Here is a 17,395-nt window from a genome sequence, read left to right as displayed (position 1 = left end):
ACCACAAAACTTTTGAGATCAATTATCTGATTGATTTTGGGTAGAACACAATTTCACAGCATCCCTGTTCTGAGGCACAAAAAACGTAGAAGCCGAGGCACGTTGTTGTGTTCAACGTTCTTTTCACACACCTCTGTATTGTTTTAGCTCTATTAAACATTTCCTCAGAAGTCTGTGTTCATTTTATTTCACGGAGTAACTCCTGATAAAAACAAACACAAATTCCACTTTTAGTTTTTGTTTTTCTCCCAAACATACACACTCAAAGTTTGATGTGGATGAACCAAAAGCAGACATGACGATCCTTTAAAAAGTTACAATTTAAAACACTAATCTCTCGCTATATTTTGGTTCTGATACGATGTTACTTTTTTAAGTAAATCTGTTAAAAGACCAACAAAGAAATATTAACGGAGAATTTGAAAGTGCTGGTGCGTGTTTAAATCCACACACACAATTTAATTTTTGGTTTTGAGTGGTTAGAGTGTAGAAGTCTTAAAATAAGCATAAAGCAAAAAGGAATAGCAGAAGTGAAAATACAAAAGTTAACTCAGCAGAGGGTGCTTGGAAAGATTGCAAGCTCTTCATTCTTGGAACTCAAGTAAAAAGCAGAGAAAGACTACAGACAATTCAAACATTCAAGCATTATTTATTTTCTGACAATCTGAGATTCATACAAATATATAAATTCAACTGGAAAATAGACAAGAATTTAACCCTATTTACACTCCACCTGCTTCTCCTTGCTAGCAAATAGTCCTTATGATTATTGATTATGGGATCAATAATCACAAAACCTGATTTGACAGCTGCTGAGCTGCATTGGTTTCAGCTCTCAGTGTTAAACTGAGGAAGGAATCGTCACTCTGCGTCCCGTTTCAGTGCCTGCTCTGGCTGATCTGAGGGCTCATCTCAAGCAGCCAGTCGATGGTCTCCTCCAGGAATCTCATGTTGTAGTGGGAGGCTATGTTTCGAAACACTGCCGTCTGCTCGGAGAAGCTCTTTAAAAGGAAAAAAGGTCAGCGTCAATAGGACTCATTGTACAATTCAGAACTGATTCAAATTGTTAAACGTGTCTGAGATCGGAAACCTTGGCTGAGAAGGTGAGGTCAAAGTTTCCGGCACACGCGCAGTAAAGGGGCATGTTGGCTTCTTTCACCCCTTTGCATTTGGTGCAGACCTAAAAATCACATTTATGTTGTCAAAACGATTCAAGTGAGAAATGAGTCAAACACGCAGACGCTTTACTGGCTCAACAGTTTGGGGAGCATGAGTACTTTGATTAGACAGACAGATATTGTATCTGTGCCCAGGATAACCTTTATCAAATTGATTATTAAGGAATTATATTTATATTACCAAGAATATAATCATAAAAAACAAGAAAAACAGCTACTAATGGGGCTCCTTATACAACATAAAAAATAGTTTTATACAAAAAAAAAAGGTCTAGTCGGAGTTGAGCTGAGGCTGGTTTTACTCACCAGATCCTGCAGAGTGTAGCTCATAAGTTTCTTCTGCAGAGCATCCACCAGGGCCGTCTCAATAGACTCAGTTTCATATTGCATTTGGCAATTTGAGCAGAACCATTGAGGTAAGACCGACCCATCCTAAGACCAGAACAAAGTTCTTCCAGATATTAGCCTCCCCAGCTGCAAATGTTGTTACAAATCTGTAATTTACCAGTGTGACAGGCACTACGCACCTGTGCCACAGTCGGGTCCTTGCAGAGGTCGAGATCCCGACAGAAGTTGCAGTGGTGACAGATGACTTCTGGCAGTATGTAGGAGTTGCAAGGGTCACGAAACTGGGCCTCCTCCGAAAACTCTCCGACATCCACGAGACGCAGGAGGTCTCGCTTCAGTTTGTTCACCTGATTCACGATGTTGGCATCAAGCGAAAGGACCTGAAGATGTAAAAGGCAGAGAAGAAGGTCAATAAATGGGTCATCGGTTGTATTTCTAATTATTCAGTAATGAATGAGAGCAAAGCTCCCTCAGATTTTCTGTTTGAAAATTTCTGTTTTCAGCCTTGATTTTTCAAGTTTTTTTGTTGTTAGTTTTCAAATCATTCTGGATATTTTAGTATGATATGGGCAGGGAAGTATTTCAAAAGGGTATTCTACTGCTTTTCTGGCATCTAAACTCAATCAGGTCATTTTAATAATTGAAACACAATATAAAATCTGGACCTGATAATCAGATTGTAATCATTGACACTTATCTTGTTTATTTTTAAAAAAAAGTGAGAGTTTGCAGGAATTACAGCAAAAATTAAAAACTGGTCTTCAGAATAAAATACCATGCGAAACTGACTTTAGTTTTATTTAACATTTTCTTTGGAAAATCTCCACAGAACACTAAAACACTAAAATAAGAGTTTTAGTTGGGCACACAAAGATAAAAGCAAACTATGTAAATAAAATAACATGTAAAAAAATCTTCTCATTTTTAAGAAGTGCACAATTCTTATGTCTTAGACCATGAAAAATAAAATGGGACAATAAAAAATCCTACTAAGTGACATCGTGGTACTCAGCCCACCTGACAGACGTATTTGACGAACTCCAGCGCCGGATTGTTGAGCGGCAGATGGGAGCCGGGCAGGACAGGAAACATCTCTGAGCTCTGGGTTACACTCCTGGTCCCGGTCACCTTTTTCTGGATCTTCTGGGTGATGGTGAAAATGTTCTGCGTCAGCTCGCTGGCCACATACTCCTGAGAGAAGGAGATCATTCCTGAAGGAAAGGAAATGAGGCATCTTGAGAATTAATTAATCGAGTCTTTAGTAACTGAAGCTGCCTCCTGAACGGACTCTTACCAGGAAGCGCACTCAAGTCCCCGACTGGCTGCTGGGAAGCCTGGCTGCCTGCGCGCCGCTTGACTGGCGTTGCTCCAGGAGCATTACGTCTCAGCTCCTCTTTCATGCTGTGGTAAACTGCAGCTATGTAGGCTGGGGTGGGAAAGGGAGAATTGCTAAAATAGATTAAAAGTTCAAGAGGGAACACGCTTATATGCGCAGATGTTTGTTTTCGTTTTACCGGACACAATCATGAGGAAGTATTTCTGACAGGAGGCTGTTTGGGGGAGATAATGCATGACATTCCAGTTGCTCTCAATCAGCTCTTCAACCTCGTCGGTCTCTGCATCGCCATCATCTTCCTCAGCATCATCCTCATCTTCATCTTCACTGCCCTCTTCATCTTCCTCTCCTTGTTTTCTTTTCTTCTGTTTGGCTCCTTCCTAAAAATAAATAAAAAACAACACATCATTGTTAACCATGTCAAAGATCATGACCTTAAAGCTCATGAAGTGTAAAACATTCTCCGTTGTAAAAAATAGTGACCAAACTCAAAACTCAAATCTTCTTTCGATCAATGGCCAGACAGCAACGCTCTTCGTTGTGGAAGTTGTTACGGAAAGAAGACTAGGATAGTTTTTAAAATGAGGCTATTTTACTACACATGAAGATCAACTAAACATTGATACTGGAGAGCCAACTTTGGGTCTTGCTCCTTCACCATTTTTTTTCTTTTTGCCGTTTTAGTCTTTAACACTACAAAAGAAGGACATGAGTTTGCCCTTTTCAAACAAATATGTCCATGAATTTTATACTTAGAGTGGCTTATATATTCATCTAGTGTTTAATTTACATTGTTTTCATTTAAGGTGATGTTTAAGATGCTTGGAAGACTTTCCTGAGTAGCGAACAGGAATGGCTACGGAAAGAAAAAAAAAGAATCAAACTCATTAATCCCCCTTTCCTGGTTAATAGGATGAGAAATTAAATTAACTTCATAAAAGGTTTCTTGAAAGTGTGATGAGGTCTGAATTACAATAAAACAAAGTTACATGAACATCTCACCTCTCCGTACAAGACGCTGGAAGGCAGTTTTCCCTTCACACCGCCGTAGTTAGACGGGTCCATCCACAACAGGAACTCCCAACAACGTGAGAAGGAGATGGACAGAGAGTGGAAGATTTCTCTCGAATGTATGCTAGAAGAGAAGCAGATTGACCAAGATTTCCATCACTTAAATACAGAGATTAAGAAACAAAAATATCCAACCTGTAAGTAAGTTTTTGCACTTTTAGTTATTGAGAAAAAATATTACAACTGAGTATTAAGAGGCTTCTTCCAGATAAAGGAGAGTTTTTCTCTCCATCATCGCTCAATGTGCAGGGCATTACTGCAAGGCTAATGAGCAAGCAACTCTTCCTCTGCAGCCTTGTATTCACTGAGGACTGAATGCTGCAAGCTAACGATTTGATGCAATCTGCTGGGTTTCCTTAGAAGGAAAACTTTTAATCAACTTGAAAAATAAACAGAGATCGATTGCATTGTTTGATTACTGAGACATTTGTTGTGAATTGGTGCTACATAAATAAACTGAACTGAATTCTTACGGAAATAAATTTTAACTTCCCTTAAACCACAAAACTGCTTAATGGTTTCTAAATGTGATGTTGCATTTTATCCAAATCCAACCCAATTTATGCATCTAAAAGTGTATCAAACAATCGTTTACTCCGCTGAGATAGCGCTCTTGTTTAGTTGGAGCTAAACAGGAGTATTTCTGCAAAAACAGCTCCTTAAAGACTGAAAAGGACAAACATAATGACAATAATAGATGCACAGAGCTAAAATGAAAAGGTTCCAGTCAAACCATAATTACACATTATGACGGCCCGGCTTTAGTCATGAGCTGCTATCCACACAGACTGACTTCAGCCTGTTCAGTGGACAGAAACACATTTGCAAGAGGCTGTTTTCACCTAAAATTTTAATATACTGTAAAAACCCATTAAATGTGAACGTCTGACCTGTTGGTGATATATTCCACATAGGCGATAGCGTCGTCTATCCTTCGTTTCTTTGTGCACAAGATGATCCTGTTGAAGTTCCCGTACACCACAGTCGACCCCAGACGTTTGAACTCTGCAACCAGCCTGACAGCAGAAAGACAGGGGTGAAGATTAAAAGCACAGAAAAGGGCAGAAGAACCCAAATAACATGTTTATGATGGCATATCTCTATTATGTTTAACATGTTTCTTCTTTAGATTCCCTGCCTACACGTTCATGGAGTATTTCACAGGCAGTTGTACTAATACAGGCTGGCAGGGACAGTTATTAAATTAAATCCCTGCCGAGGCTCTTCTGTGTGACGTTTGGATGATTTTCCAGTGATTATGGAGGCTTATGGAGGTGCCTGTTGGTTTCTTCCTGTTTTCCAAAAACATATATTTTAACTTTATTCGTTTCTCTTAATTGCCCTCATATGAATGAGTGTGTGCTTGTTAGCTGCCTTGGTGCGACTCCGTGTTGTCCAATGACAGACTAGAAACCTCTGCCATTTGCACGATGCACCAAACCAACAAGGATTAAATTAACATAGAATACGAATGACAACATGTGGGACTATATTAGTTGCCAAAACAACATGAGAGTACACATAAATGAGGTTGAGCAAATATTTCAAATACAGGCTTTGAACTGTAAAGCCTGGTTTTTGATCATTATTATTATTATCATTTTTATGATCATAATATTTTAAGTAAAATAGACAGAAATGTCTGGGATTTGTTTTTGTAATTTAAGACCAGATTAATGTCTCGTTAGGTGGCAAAACTGCTGTGAGACTTACTGGAGAAACACCTTCTTCATCATGTTGTGCAGGGTGCGATGCAGCGCCGGGTCGTAGAGCAGAGAACTCGGAGAGCGCAGCCAGCGGTAGAAGTGCATCACCTGGTTGTCTGCGTACACGTTGTGGTACTGCGTGATCTCCCTCACCCACCCGACCACCATGCTCTTTAAGATCCTGCACAGGAAACACGAAGACCACAGTGAGGGAAGGCGACGCAAAAGTTTCGCCGCCCTGGCTCGGACCACTACCCAGATGTTGACGCACCTGAAGGTGTTGGAGCAGAGCGCCGTCTCGTCGTAGCTAGCGAGAGCGCTGGCGCCCTGGTTTCCTGACATCATGTCCTCCAGCGAGGCCTGCTGGATCACATCAAAGCTGACGCCCAGACTGGCTCCGCCCTCCATGTCGTTGACGTGCTGCGACTGGAGGATTGTGTTCACCGCAAGGCTCTGCAGGTCCAGCTCCACGCACGCTGGTGGAAAGAAGCAAGCAGACGTCAAACTAGGAGAAATAAAAGGCGTGAAAGCGTTCCCGTCCATTCCTGTGAAAGCGTGGGTGTTTGTGTACCTGTGGAGTAACATCCCTGAGAGTTTATCTCCACTGAGCCCTTCTCATCGTTTTCCATGACCAAACGACTGTCATCGGCCTCTTTCCCTCCGAGGTCTGGTCTCGCTGTGGGAGAAAGCCACAGCAGGTGGTTGTGTTTCCGCAGGTGTCTCGCCAGGAACAAGTCTGAGCCGAAGATGGACACATCCTGAGGCAGGTTCCCCACAGGAAGGTGGTAATATCTAAAAACCAGGAGCCGTTATTTCATTATCTACAAAGTGTGCAAGAGTAATATAAAATAAATGGTGAAACGGTTCGAGTTATTAACACCTGGCCATGTCGAAAGCCTGCGACAGGCAGCTGTCCAGGTTGAGGTAATGGCGGATCATGCGTCGGGCTCCGTGCCGCTGCCAGTCCAGCACATTGTAGTTGATCTCGTCCACAACGTGAACTGGAACCACTGGGAACTCCTCGAGCACAGGCATCCCTGCTGCCAGCCGCTGCAGCTCCCAGTTAGACTGCACAGCAATGAGGGTGGGTCCCCGTCGCTCGTCCTGGAAAAACCACACAGAGAAACCTCTAAGTCTAATGAACAGCTAAACGTTTCAGCTTCTGACTGGGACGGATAAAATGTTCCGGCAAAGAAAACAGATTCAGAGTAGCTGAAGTACTCGATAGAAATGTAATCTTTTCCACGTGAAAGTCCAAAGTAAAGTCTCTCAAACAATTTCTCATCAAAAGTAAGTCATGAGATAATATTGGGAAACTGTTCCAAATCAATCCATGAATTTCTGCAACTCTTAAGGAAAACAGTGTTTTGTGAAAGCAAGTTCCTTTATTGGATCTTTAAATTTGTACCGAAACAGAAACCATCTTATAAACTACACTTTAACTTTGAAAAACCAGTAAATACAGAAACAAATAGTGATTGTTTTTGTCCACATTGCAGCCTGTAGATTACATGTCAGCCGGAAGTAAAGATTTTCAACAAGACTCAAGTCTCACATCTGTATGGCACAAGTCTACACTTTTTTCTTGTTGTGACTCAAGTTCGAGTCACCACCTCTGGTACGAGTTTTTCTTTTTAGATTTTTCTTATTAAATAAAGAGACGTAAACAGTTGTGTTGTTAAGACTTTCTTTGCAAAACTTAGGGTGACTTTTTAAACACTTGAAGACAGAAATTGAACTTGTGAAATTCTTATATTTGAGATGGCTAGAGTGATTATGACTTCAGCACTGAGCCTATTTTACTAAAACAAGCAGTTTTATTAATGTATTATTAGTGCATTTTACCTTGTAGTTCAGCAGTATGCGCTGCAGAGCTCGGGAGATGGCCTTGATGTCATTTTCAGCTCGAACCTCGAAGGTGTGTTTTTCTGGAGGCAGAAGCTCCTCCGACGTCTTCTCCAGGAGGGCGGTGCGCTCGGCGGTGTAGACGTTACTCAGGTTGGGCATCTGGTTGCTTCTGACCTGGAATCACAAATTTGCAACAAAACCTAAGACTTCACTAAACCAAGAGCGACGCATTGGGAGTGTTAGCAGCGGAAGTAAAAGTAAAAATAATAACTGAGGTAAAAAAAAATAAATAAATAAAATCATCAACCTGCAGCTGATGTGGCTGCTTGAGAAACTTTCAGGTCTGTGTGAAAACTAGAAGAACCCTGTTGTTCTTACCGTGTCCAGGATGAAGACGCTGGCTTTGCGCTGAGAGGGGATGAAGAGGCCAAACAGAGCCTTCTGGCCTTGGCTGTGATGGTACAGGTACATGTGGCGAACACTTCCTGAGAGCAACGCAAACACAACAGTGATGAGTAAAACTGGCAATCAGATTAAAAATAAAACGAGAGTATATAATCTGCCAGATAAATAAATAAACAGGCAGAATAATAATAATAATAAAAAAGATATCCTGCAAAATCCTGTTAGTGATCCAGTGGTTACTAACATCTAAAAACTCACACCAGCCCCTTCGCCAAACACCACTTTAACGTTTGGTGGCATCTTCAAACAGAACCTACCAGGTTCCAGGTAGCTGAACTGGGCCAGAGATCTCATCTCCAGATGGTCCAGATCGAAGGAGTCGGTCTCCCTGCCAGCCAGATCCCTCACAATGTGCTTGTTTACCATGCACACACATCCCAGCTGCACCAGCGCACGGAACAGCAGGGGGACCTGACACAACGACGAGGAGCAGAATCTGTGTTACGTTCTGGTTTCACAGAAAAATCAGCATGAATTTGCAGTTTAGGAGGAAGTAGACTTTAAAGCGTGTAGAGAGTTTAATGAGCAAGGAACCTGTGTTTCGTAGACTCCTTCAATGTCCGGTGCAGAGAGGTCAGCGTTGATCTCATTGATGTGGTTCTGATACATATCCTCTGGCACCGAGTACTCATACAGGTAGTACACAATGTTGGAGCGAGGCAGCATGCGGTTCACCTGAAGATGCAGATGATTTTCTAACCGACCTTCACTTTGCAACCTTTTTTTTTTTTTTTTTTGTTGTTGCAGCATCGAGAAATAGCTAAAACATGTGATAACGCGAACCTTCCTGTACGCGACTCCTCCTTCGTCCTGTTTTGGGACTTTCTGGTTGACGTAGAAGACGCGCGGGATGTTGAGCTTCATGCAGTGAAGATCGTTTCCAATCACAGCCCACAGCTTATACAGACCAGGGTGGTTGGTCTCTGCAATCTGACGAACATCGTCTCACGTTTAGTAATAATGTCACTGAAATTACTGTTCTTTGCAACGGATTAACAGGCATAAAGCTGTAAACTTTAAATTTATTCATTTGCAACGTGAAATCACCAAAAGTGACCAAGAGCAAATGTGAGGCTGTAAGAAAAGGTGATTTTTCTCCACCTGCACAATCTGCCACGGCATGTCCAGGATGCTGCGCGCCGTCCGCCGCAGGAAGCTTCCCAGCCCGGTGCTGGGGCCACCTCTGATGACTCCTCCTCCGACCGGCTGTGGTTCTCCGTCCAGCAGCTTCCTCCTCTTCTTCTTCTCCTTCCTTTGCCTCAGCTGCAGCTCCCACTTTTTCTTGTGATAGCGCAGCCACACCAGTCGCTCCTCCTGGGGTTGTTAATAAAACAAGAAGCAAAAAGCAGAAGCAGATTAGATGAACACAGAAAAAAAAAAAAGAACGGCGTTCGTTCAGTTTAAAATGAACAGGATCAATTCTGGGCGTCCTACCCGCGTTTTTCCCATTGGAGGTGGAGGTCCCAGGATTTCCCTCCAGGACTGCGTGAGCTCCACGTCCTGGGACTCCACCTGGCTGTCCCCTCCTTGAGAAGCCCGCTTCCTCTTGGTGCTGATGAGGATGGCGGGCTGCAGGGGTCGAGGCGCCGCCCCAAAGTCCTCCATGTCTGCAGCTTGGCCAGCCTGCAGGGGCTGATGGGCAATCTGTGAGAGAGGTGGAAGAAAAGATTAGTCGTGGAAAAACGTGCACACAAAATATTTACGCAGATGAAGCTGTTTGTGTTTAAAGTTTCAGAAGCATCTTGCTGAAGCTACCTGTCTCTTGCCCTCACTGGTGAACAGTTCGCTGATTTTCTTCTGCTTGTAGATGTCGTTTTTCTCCAGGAGTTTCTTGTGGAGCCAGTCAGGATGCCTCACTCTGGGAACTGGGTTCTTCACCTTGTAATTAACAGAGGCCATTAAAATTGATCTCTGAGTAAATTTAAGACATATTTAATGAGTCGTTCGTTTCGGAAAAATGACTTACTTGCTGTAGCGCAGCGGGGATGGTGATAATTTTTTGGATTGCACTGCCCAACCTCTCGATGTAATAGCTCCAATCGAGGATCTGGAAATGAGTGCATAAGATATTAAATGTCAACGAGCAGAACTCAGGAAACTGAGGGGGAGTTTAGGCTTTTACTGAAAAGTGATTGTGGGACTCACAGAGCGGATGTCCAAGTCATGCAGGCTGGGCATCTTCAGCCACTTCCGGAGGAAATGTTTCTTCACGCTGGGCTCAGCCTGGAAGATGGCCAGAGGAATGGCCCTGAAGGGGAAACGTGGAGAAGGTGTCTAATAGAGTTGAGCTCAGATCTTTTACTTATGGGAGAACAGGCTGTCATCCACATAGAGTCAAAAAAAAAACAACAACAGCTTTTCACTTTTTGTGTTCGAGGAAAAAATTATTCAATTATTGTGACGGAGCAAATTATTCAAAATCTTACAACAGTGTGACTAAGGGTTATGAAAACTTTTGCAAGGCACTTATAACAAATCAATCCTGATAAAGGTGTGCTTCTCCATATTCTAGCCACTATAAACTAAATTCATACTGTATCCAGACACTCTTAGGTGTACAGAAGTATTTCATGATGATGTTACTTCTGCATGGTGTCACGAACAAAGCGGCTGCGTTCCTGCCCCACCTTTCTGTGACCGGGGAACCCTCTGGTTTCCGGGAGATGACGTAGCGACAGCTCAGACCAGCATCCTTCACCATCTGGTCTCCCAGGAACTCGGCCAGCCTCTTGGCCGTGCTGATGGACGTGGACTTCTGCTCGCCGTATTCCTCCAGCTTCTTGGACATCGAGCGGTTCTCCGAGATCAGGTCGAACAGCTCCGCATCCGGCATGTTGGCGGCCTGCAGAGGGAAACGGTGACGTCAGCGCGATCCCGATCTACCCTGATCCGAGACGCTTGACTGCATGCGTCCACCTTGCTGTAGAGGACGTCCAGCCAGTAGTCGGCCACCTTGGCCACCGACGCGTAGACCTCGTCCAGAGTGGTGCCTTTGAGGAACGCCTCAAACACAGAGGACTGAAAAATCTTAATGAGCTGAAGCTCTCCTCTCCTCTTCACTTCAAAGCCCTTGAGCTCAGCCAACGAGCCGTCCTCGTTAAAAACGGCATACCTAAGCAAGAAGGGGGGAGAGCCTTTAACAAAGCAAATTCAATTTCAAGGAAGGAAATGACCCCAAAAATTACGCCTAGCTTGCCTCTTCTTCAGCTTCTTCCCTTCCTCTTTGGAGGCGGGCAGAATCATCGCCAGATACGGCCCGTCCACCTCGAAGAAGATGCTGTTCTCTGACCGGGTGTTGTAGGTTAGCGACGTGGGGTCGACCAGCTCGTGGTACTGATCGTTGGTGAATCCCTCCTTCACCAGGATGTTGAGCATGGCCCCCGGGTAAGAGATGGTCACTTTGGGCTTTTTATCATTGCTGGTTTTTACCACAAAGTTCTCAGGGAAGGTGTTGGGGAGGACACACCAGATCCCGTCAGTGTCCAGCTCCAGAGGCCTCCTGGGTTGCACACAAAATGAGAAAATGAGCTACTTTCTGACAAACCCAAGTCATTCTTTAAACAACATAATGGAGTTCTCATATCACAGGATAAAAGTGCCAAAAAAAATTGATATTTTTAGTGAGGATATACATGGTCAATTAAAAATACATACGTTTTACACAAATCACTCACCCTATTTGTTCGATAAGTTCTCTGGCCTGAGTTATGATGTTAGCTCCGGTGAAGCACACGATGCCAGCCATCTCCATGGAGTACCAGCGCGCCCTGAGACAGAGAGACAGCATCAGGCCTGCAGCTGCAAAATCACGGATCACAGCAGCAGAAGTGGATGTCTCACTGCTTGCCTACCCTTTTCTCATGACGTAGCCGTAGAAAGAGTTAAGGATACATTTGTGGGCCAGCTGCAGAGACTCGTACAGGATCTCCATGTTTTTGCAGCGCTTCACCTCAGCAGCATCTCCATTGTCCTGAGCTGTTGACAGCTTCTTCTTCCAAACCTGTAGCAAAACAAAAGGACAAGTTTTAGTAGAACAATACTAACTAACAACCTTGATTTATTTTATTATTTAAAAATACAGAACATACTTTGTGAAGTCCTTTGAATTCATAACGGCGATCCCTGAAAGCTCTGACTGTGTCGACGTAGAAGGAGTTTTCTCTCTGACAGATGGTGGTAACTCGCTCCTCAAGCCGCGTGACATGAGTCTTCTTGTAGGCCTTCTTACAATAGTCTGATACGAAAGCAGATATCAGGTGTTAATGCTTCTTAAAACCAAAGTTTACTTCAAGCGAGCCCCCAGCAGGCCCTACCTGCCAGCCGTTTCTTCTCGTGTTTGGCCTGCTCCTCCCGGTTCAGAGTGTGGAACGCCCGAGGGGGGCCGTTGGGGAACAGAGGTGGGAACTTCTCCGACTCCAGCTGCTGCTGGATGCGGTGAAACTCACTGCGGCTTGCAGGCACTGACAAGAGATGCAGGTTGTTTTTATAAGTAAATGAAACTTTTTTTTTTTAATTCAAGGGATCTTACAGCTTTCATGATGTCAAATTAAATCACTTTTTAAGCACTCCTAAGGCAAATTTCTTGTTTTCAGAACAATCAGGAAATACAAGAGCCTGGTAAACATTCTTAAACTAAAAAAATAAATAAATAAAAATACGTCAAGGATGGTGACTTCACTTCCCCACCATAACAGACGTAAATGGTATTGTCTTAAAAATCTATAAAACGGTCAAAAAGTTAGTCTGTTGATGTATAAAACACCACAAATGATGTTCAGCTGTAACCGCAGCAATGGGAAGCTTAACGAGGCGTTTTACCAAGGTAGGTTGATTAGAGGTGCATGTACACAGATTTATTTGAACTTCATTTTCAAAGATATGCTTCATCAACCTTTGAATTTCAAGGTTCAGCTTCGTGTTGGCCTGTTAAATAAAAGGCCAGCAAAGTACATTGAGGTTTGTGATTGTAACAAGACAACATGTGGCTGACTTACTGATTTCTCCTCTCCACTGCCAGGCCATCCTCCTCTGGCAGGTGGCTCCGGGTTTGTTAAAGTCACAGGCAGCACATGTGGCCTCATCAACCATAGCTGATGGCTAGAAGAAAAAAACCCCATATACATAAGACACTAAATCTCAGCCGTTTCTACAGTAAATACTATCTTTTTAAAGCTTTTTAAGTGTCTACCTGCAGACGGTTTGTGAGAATGATATTGGGGTACATGGCCCCGACGTCCAGATGGTAGATGAGGGGGCATTCGATCCTGTTTGGGACATCCTTCAAGGAAGTTAGCTTCTTTTTGATTTCATCACAAACCTATAAAGGCATCACAGTTTATGAGATAAAGAGGAAAGTGATGATTTATACAATATAAATTAGAGAAAAAAAATTAAATCACGTACCTCGTTAAAGTTGGTAACCTGCTCCAGAGGAATCTTTTCTTCCTCTTCGACGGCGTGACGCATCGTCCTCTCGACTCTTTGAAGCAGAAAGTCAAAGGCAGCCGGGTTCTGTGGACACATCAAACCGGACCATCACGTCTTCATACAAAGAACCGCTGCAGAGAGAAAAGAGGGCCCAGACTCACCATCTTGAAGCGACAGGGGATGTCGCTGCGGAAAACTCCAGACTCCAGCGCCTCCACGTGGCCGCCCACGTAAGTCTCAGAGTCCAGCACGTGGCCGTCGTCCGTCAGCTTGTTAAAGATCTGCTCCTGCTTGTTGGGGAAGACGATGTTGGCGTGGAACGCCTGCACCATGAGCAAGGCTTCGCACAGGGTGCCTGAACCTTTACGTAGCACCTGTTCACAGGAAAAACAGGCTTTGTAAGAAACAGATACTCAATAAAAGCTTTATTATTATTGTTATTATCACAACAGGAAACGAGGAGACAAACCTCATCAGGCTCCATGGGGATGATGGTGCACAGGGCGAAGATGAAGGGGTGAACATATTTCATGTAGAGGTAATATGTGGCCACAGCGTCTGACACAGAGTAGGTTGCTAACGTCTGATATAGAGATACAAAAATCAGAACATCCAAATGCCTTTTTAAAAAGCAATTAAAGTAACCCAATCCGTTTCCGTACCTGTGGTTCCTCAGTTGCCATTCGGCACATCTCCTCTGGGTCCAGCTCCACCGGGTCGTAGCCCAGTTTAGCCTTGGCTGCTGCCTTCAGGTTGTGACTTCCTACAGGCAAGTAGCTGTCCCTTTTTACCCACCTGATGCAGAAAAGAAGCAGAACGGAAACATGACAAACCCGTCCTTCAACCTTAATATTTTATGAGTGTCTGGATAGTTCCCACCTGAGGCAGTCCATGTGGATGGCCTGGCTGGATTTATACTCTCCCTGGTTGTCTTTCTGGAAGCCGATTTCCCTGTACATGCTCAGTCCATGGAGCGCCGCGCGAGTCTCGACAAAAGGCCTACAGAGAAAAAAAAAGAACAAACAAACAAATAAAAAAAAAACCGTTTATATGATGGTTTTGCTCATTTCTTAAAATTAACCATAAAATTTAAGCGTAATGCAAATCCTCGCTTCAGTCTGGTGGAGTTTCGATGTAAACATAACCTGGCTCACCAGTCAAAAAAGTCTCCGTTGTAGGTGACAAAGATGTTCGGCTTTGTTTCTTGAACGTGATCGAACCACCTCTGGATGAGAGCAGCCTGCAACCAGTCATTTAACAAGTTACTACACATCTACTGTACAGCTGAAAATACATGCTTGCTTTAGTAAACCAAAACAATGCTGTGTGTGGAATCTGACAAGTGTGACATACGTTTCTATTTAACCCCCTAAACTCCGATACACCCAAATAAAACCCAGTGCAGCAAACAGCGCAATTTGATCTCAACATCAGATTGCCCCAGTGCTTATTGCGATAAGCGATAATATTGTCTTTTTGAAATCATTTTCAAAAAGACAAAATCATTTTCAACTATTGTCATGGATAATAGCATGTTTACCCTCTCAAAGACTAATAAACCTTGATTTCGTACAGAGCACTCAACACTGAAAGACACTTTAAATATCCAAAATAAAACACAGCTTCTAAAAACAATGAATAAGACAGAAATAAAAACCACACACAACCCAAACCATAAATAACAACAACAACAACAATAATAATAATAATAATAATAATAATAATAATAATAATAATAATAATAATAATAAAAACTACGTTTATTTTTACAACTAAAATTCACCAACCTCATCATCCTCGTTAAAAACCGTGAAAGGCCCGTCATATTCTGGCTTGGGAGTGAACTCAAAATCCTCGATGTTCTCGGAGACGATCTCTCTATTCGTGATTAGAAAGCCCTTGAAGGAAATAAATTAGAGCTGTCAGAAACAACACCAACAACAGGAAAAACCAAAGCGAAGAATTGCACCAACCTGTCCGTCGATCATGTAGGAGATCATCATAATCTGATCTGTCTCTGCGTCTGGGAATTTCAGAGGAAGTTTGGTGGTTTCGATGTCGAAAGCCAAAACAACTGGGTCCTAAACGCATAAAAACACGAGCAGAGCATAAGGGAAAAAATGTTCTGGCAGCATATACGGCTGTCAACATCGTCCAACATAAATAACATCTACACACCGGGCGCTCCACCAGATCGTCTCGTCGCACAATCTCTGGCGGGAAGGCGCTGCCTCGGTATCGGACGTTGTACCAGTGAGCCTGAGTAAAGCAGAACCGGTACCAATTAGAGTAAACTGTGACTAAACCTTTAAGACACAGACATGAAAGAAACGTATCCCCACCACATGGATCTTGAGGTCGATGGACACTCGGACGTGATAAGGGACATCGTACTCTCTCATGTCCACGATGTTGTCCAGCTGATCGGCGATACTCTTCAACGTCCCGTCCTCTTCGGCTGAGATCACGCTGCCTCCTGACAGAGCACTTTGAGACACACGACGCCATCAGCAAGGCATCAACATGAAGCCCTCGGGACTTGCATAATGGATTATTGTTACCTTGACAACATTGATGTGTAGGCGTCGTTGGACTGCTCCCTCTCTCTGTTCTTGCGTACGGCTGGAGAAATCTCACGCTTGACTTTGACTAGATCGTCCACGGTGTTGAACGACAGCTTGATGTAACTTCTCTTCAGTCCAACTAGATGATTCGGCTGGGGAGAGCAAGCCGTCAAGTTAAATTTTCATTCTTTTTACTATCTGAATGCTACAAAGATAAAAGAGAAGCTCTCACCAGGTCCAAGTCCTCCTTTGGGAGAATTTCAAGTTTCGCCACTTTTCCTTGGAACTTCTTGGACAAATATGAGATGACCTCTCTCTCACAGTTCTGGAAACAAGATACTCTTAGTGTTCTTAATATGCAGGGTTACGAGACTAAACACCAAGATTACTGACAAACCTACCTTTTTAGTAGCTATGTAGAAGTAAGGCTTGAAGGGAAGAGCCACCTGCAGTGCAGAAATAAACATACAACAGTCAAAACTCTTAGCTGTTCAACCTGACAAAATACAAATAAGCTGAGTTGTGTGAAACTTTTTCCAAATATTACCAGATGATGTTCTTTTTTTAATGAGCACACACCTTGAATCTGCTCCCGTCCTCCTGGATAAAATAATAGTCCACGGCACTGATGATCCTTTTGTCTTCATCCAGGATCTCCGTCTATAAAAACACACGAGTATCACCTGTTCAGTGTCTCGTATGGAGATAAATCTGTTCCACTTAAGGGAGTGTGTGGACTCACAGGGTGCATGTTGATCAGCCAGCCCGTTTTCTCCCCGGGCTCCTTCATCCTGTCGAAGCCGAAGCGGGCGTCCATGTCGTCGGTGAACTGGCTGCGCTCCAGCCGCTTGAGCGCCGACATGGAGGATCCATCATCCCTGATTAAAACACGTAACAACTTTAATGTCATGTTTTCTTTGGGACACTAACTTCACTAGTTTAATTCCCTATATTTATGGCAGACAACTTGAGCGAAAACTTACTGGTTTTCTTGGTTTGCTCCACTTTGGCCCCTGTCCGATTTGTATCGTCCGCTGTTCTGCAAAACCATCTTATGACGTTTTGTCTCTGGCAGTAAACAACGCAAGTAGTCAGCTAAACCCTAAATCCCGACGTTTAAACAACGTTTGTCACATTGGAAAATATATGCAGTAGTTTTAAACGTCGGCTTTCTTTCTTCCGCTGCTGTGACACCATTTAGGTTTTCTTCTTTTGGCGCGTTAGTGCAGTTGCCGCGAGAGCGGAGGAGAAACAACAAAGATCCTTTATTTAAAGAAAGATGATTCAGGTTGAACAAATTCTATGCGACGGTGTGATTAAAGTTTATTTATTACAAAAATGCTGTAGTATATAATGGAATAAAATAGATTTACTGTCTTTAATATTAGTGCTCCGACATCATAATTTGGTAAAGCAGAACAACTGTATAAAAATAGGATGGCAAATCAGGTC

General features: G+C 43.2%; 1 protein-coding gene across 1 annotated transcript; it reads right to left on the bottom strand.

The window, feature by feature from the left end:
- Positions 1–633: 633 nt before the first annotated feature.
- On the bottom strand, positions 634–17,170 carry pole (polymerase (DNA directed), epsilon). Its single transcript, XM_014988275.2, has 48 exons — positions 16,927–17,170; positions 16,686–16,821; positions 16,523–16,603; positions 16,345–16,389; positions 16,176–16,268; positions 15,941–16,095; positions 15,722–15,866; positions 15,558–15,638; positions 15,353–15,460; positions 15,167–15,277; positions 14,534–14,619; positions 14,259–14,378; positions 14,042–14,174; positions 13,849–13,962; positions 13,541–13,753; positions 13,356–13,463; positions 13,141–13,269; positions 12,947–13,049; positions 12,266–12,412; positions 12,041–12,186; positions 11,804–11,952; positions 11,627–11,719; positions 11,149–11,451; positions 10,869–11,064; positions 10,580–10,794; positions 10,098–10,200; positions 9,919–9,999; positions 9,708–9,830; positions 9,387–9,596; positions 9,054–9,266; positions 8,736–8,882; positions 8,487–8,627; positions 8,210–8,363; positions 7,866–7,972; positions 7,485–7,661; positions 6,520–6,743; positions 6,211–6,431; positions 5,911–6,115; positions 5,647–5,820; positions 4,824–4,949; positions 3,865–3,997; positions 3,041–3,242; positions 2,821–2,952; positions 2,544–2,737; positions 1,706–1,906; positions 1,485–1,610; positions 1,091–1,180; positions 634–1,001 (listed from the first exon to the last, which is right to left on the bottom strand). Exons 1-48 carry the CDS (start codon positions 16,992–16,994, stop codon positions 879–881), a joined length of 6,885 nt encoding a protein of 2,294 aa, XP_014843761.2. The 5' UTR covers positions 16,995–17,170; the 3' UTR covers positions 634–878.
- Positions 17,171–17,395: the final 225 nt, after the last annotated feature.

Source organism: Poecilia mexicana, unplaced genomic scaffold, assembly GCF_051168715.1.
Source record: "Poecilia mexicana isolate PSO_F unplaced genomic scaffold, ASM5116871v1 scaffold_9, whole genome shotgun sequence".
NCBI classification, from domain to species: Eukaryota; Metazoa; Chordata; class Actinopteri; order Cyprinodontiformes; family Poeciliidae; genus Poecilia; species Poecilia mexicana.
This window is presented reverse-complemented; position numbering and strand designations above follow the sequence as displayed.

Bases quoted from the DNA above. Each gene is read 5' to 3' on its own strand.
- pole (XM_014988275.2), bottom strand. From the start codon at position 16,994: ATGGTTTTGCAGAACAGCGGACGATACAAATCGGACAGGGGCCAAAGT. The intron at 12,413-12,946 runs GTAAGTCAGCCA...ATCTCTTGTCAG, and splicing joins GCAGTGGAGAGGAGAAATCA to TGCCTGCAAGCCGCAGTGAG. The intron at 10,795-10,868 runs GTGGACGCATGC...TTCCCTCTGCAG, and splicing joins TGGACGTCCTCTACAGCAAG to GCCGCCAACATGCCGGATGC.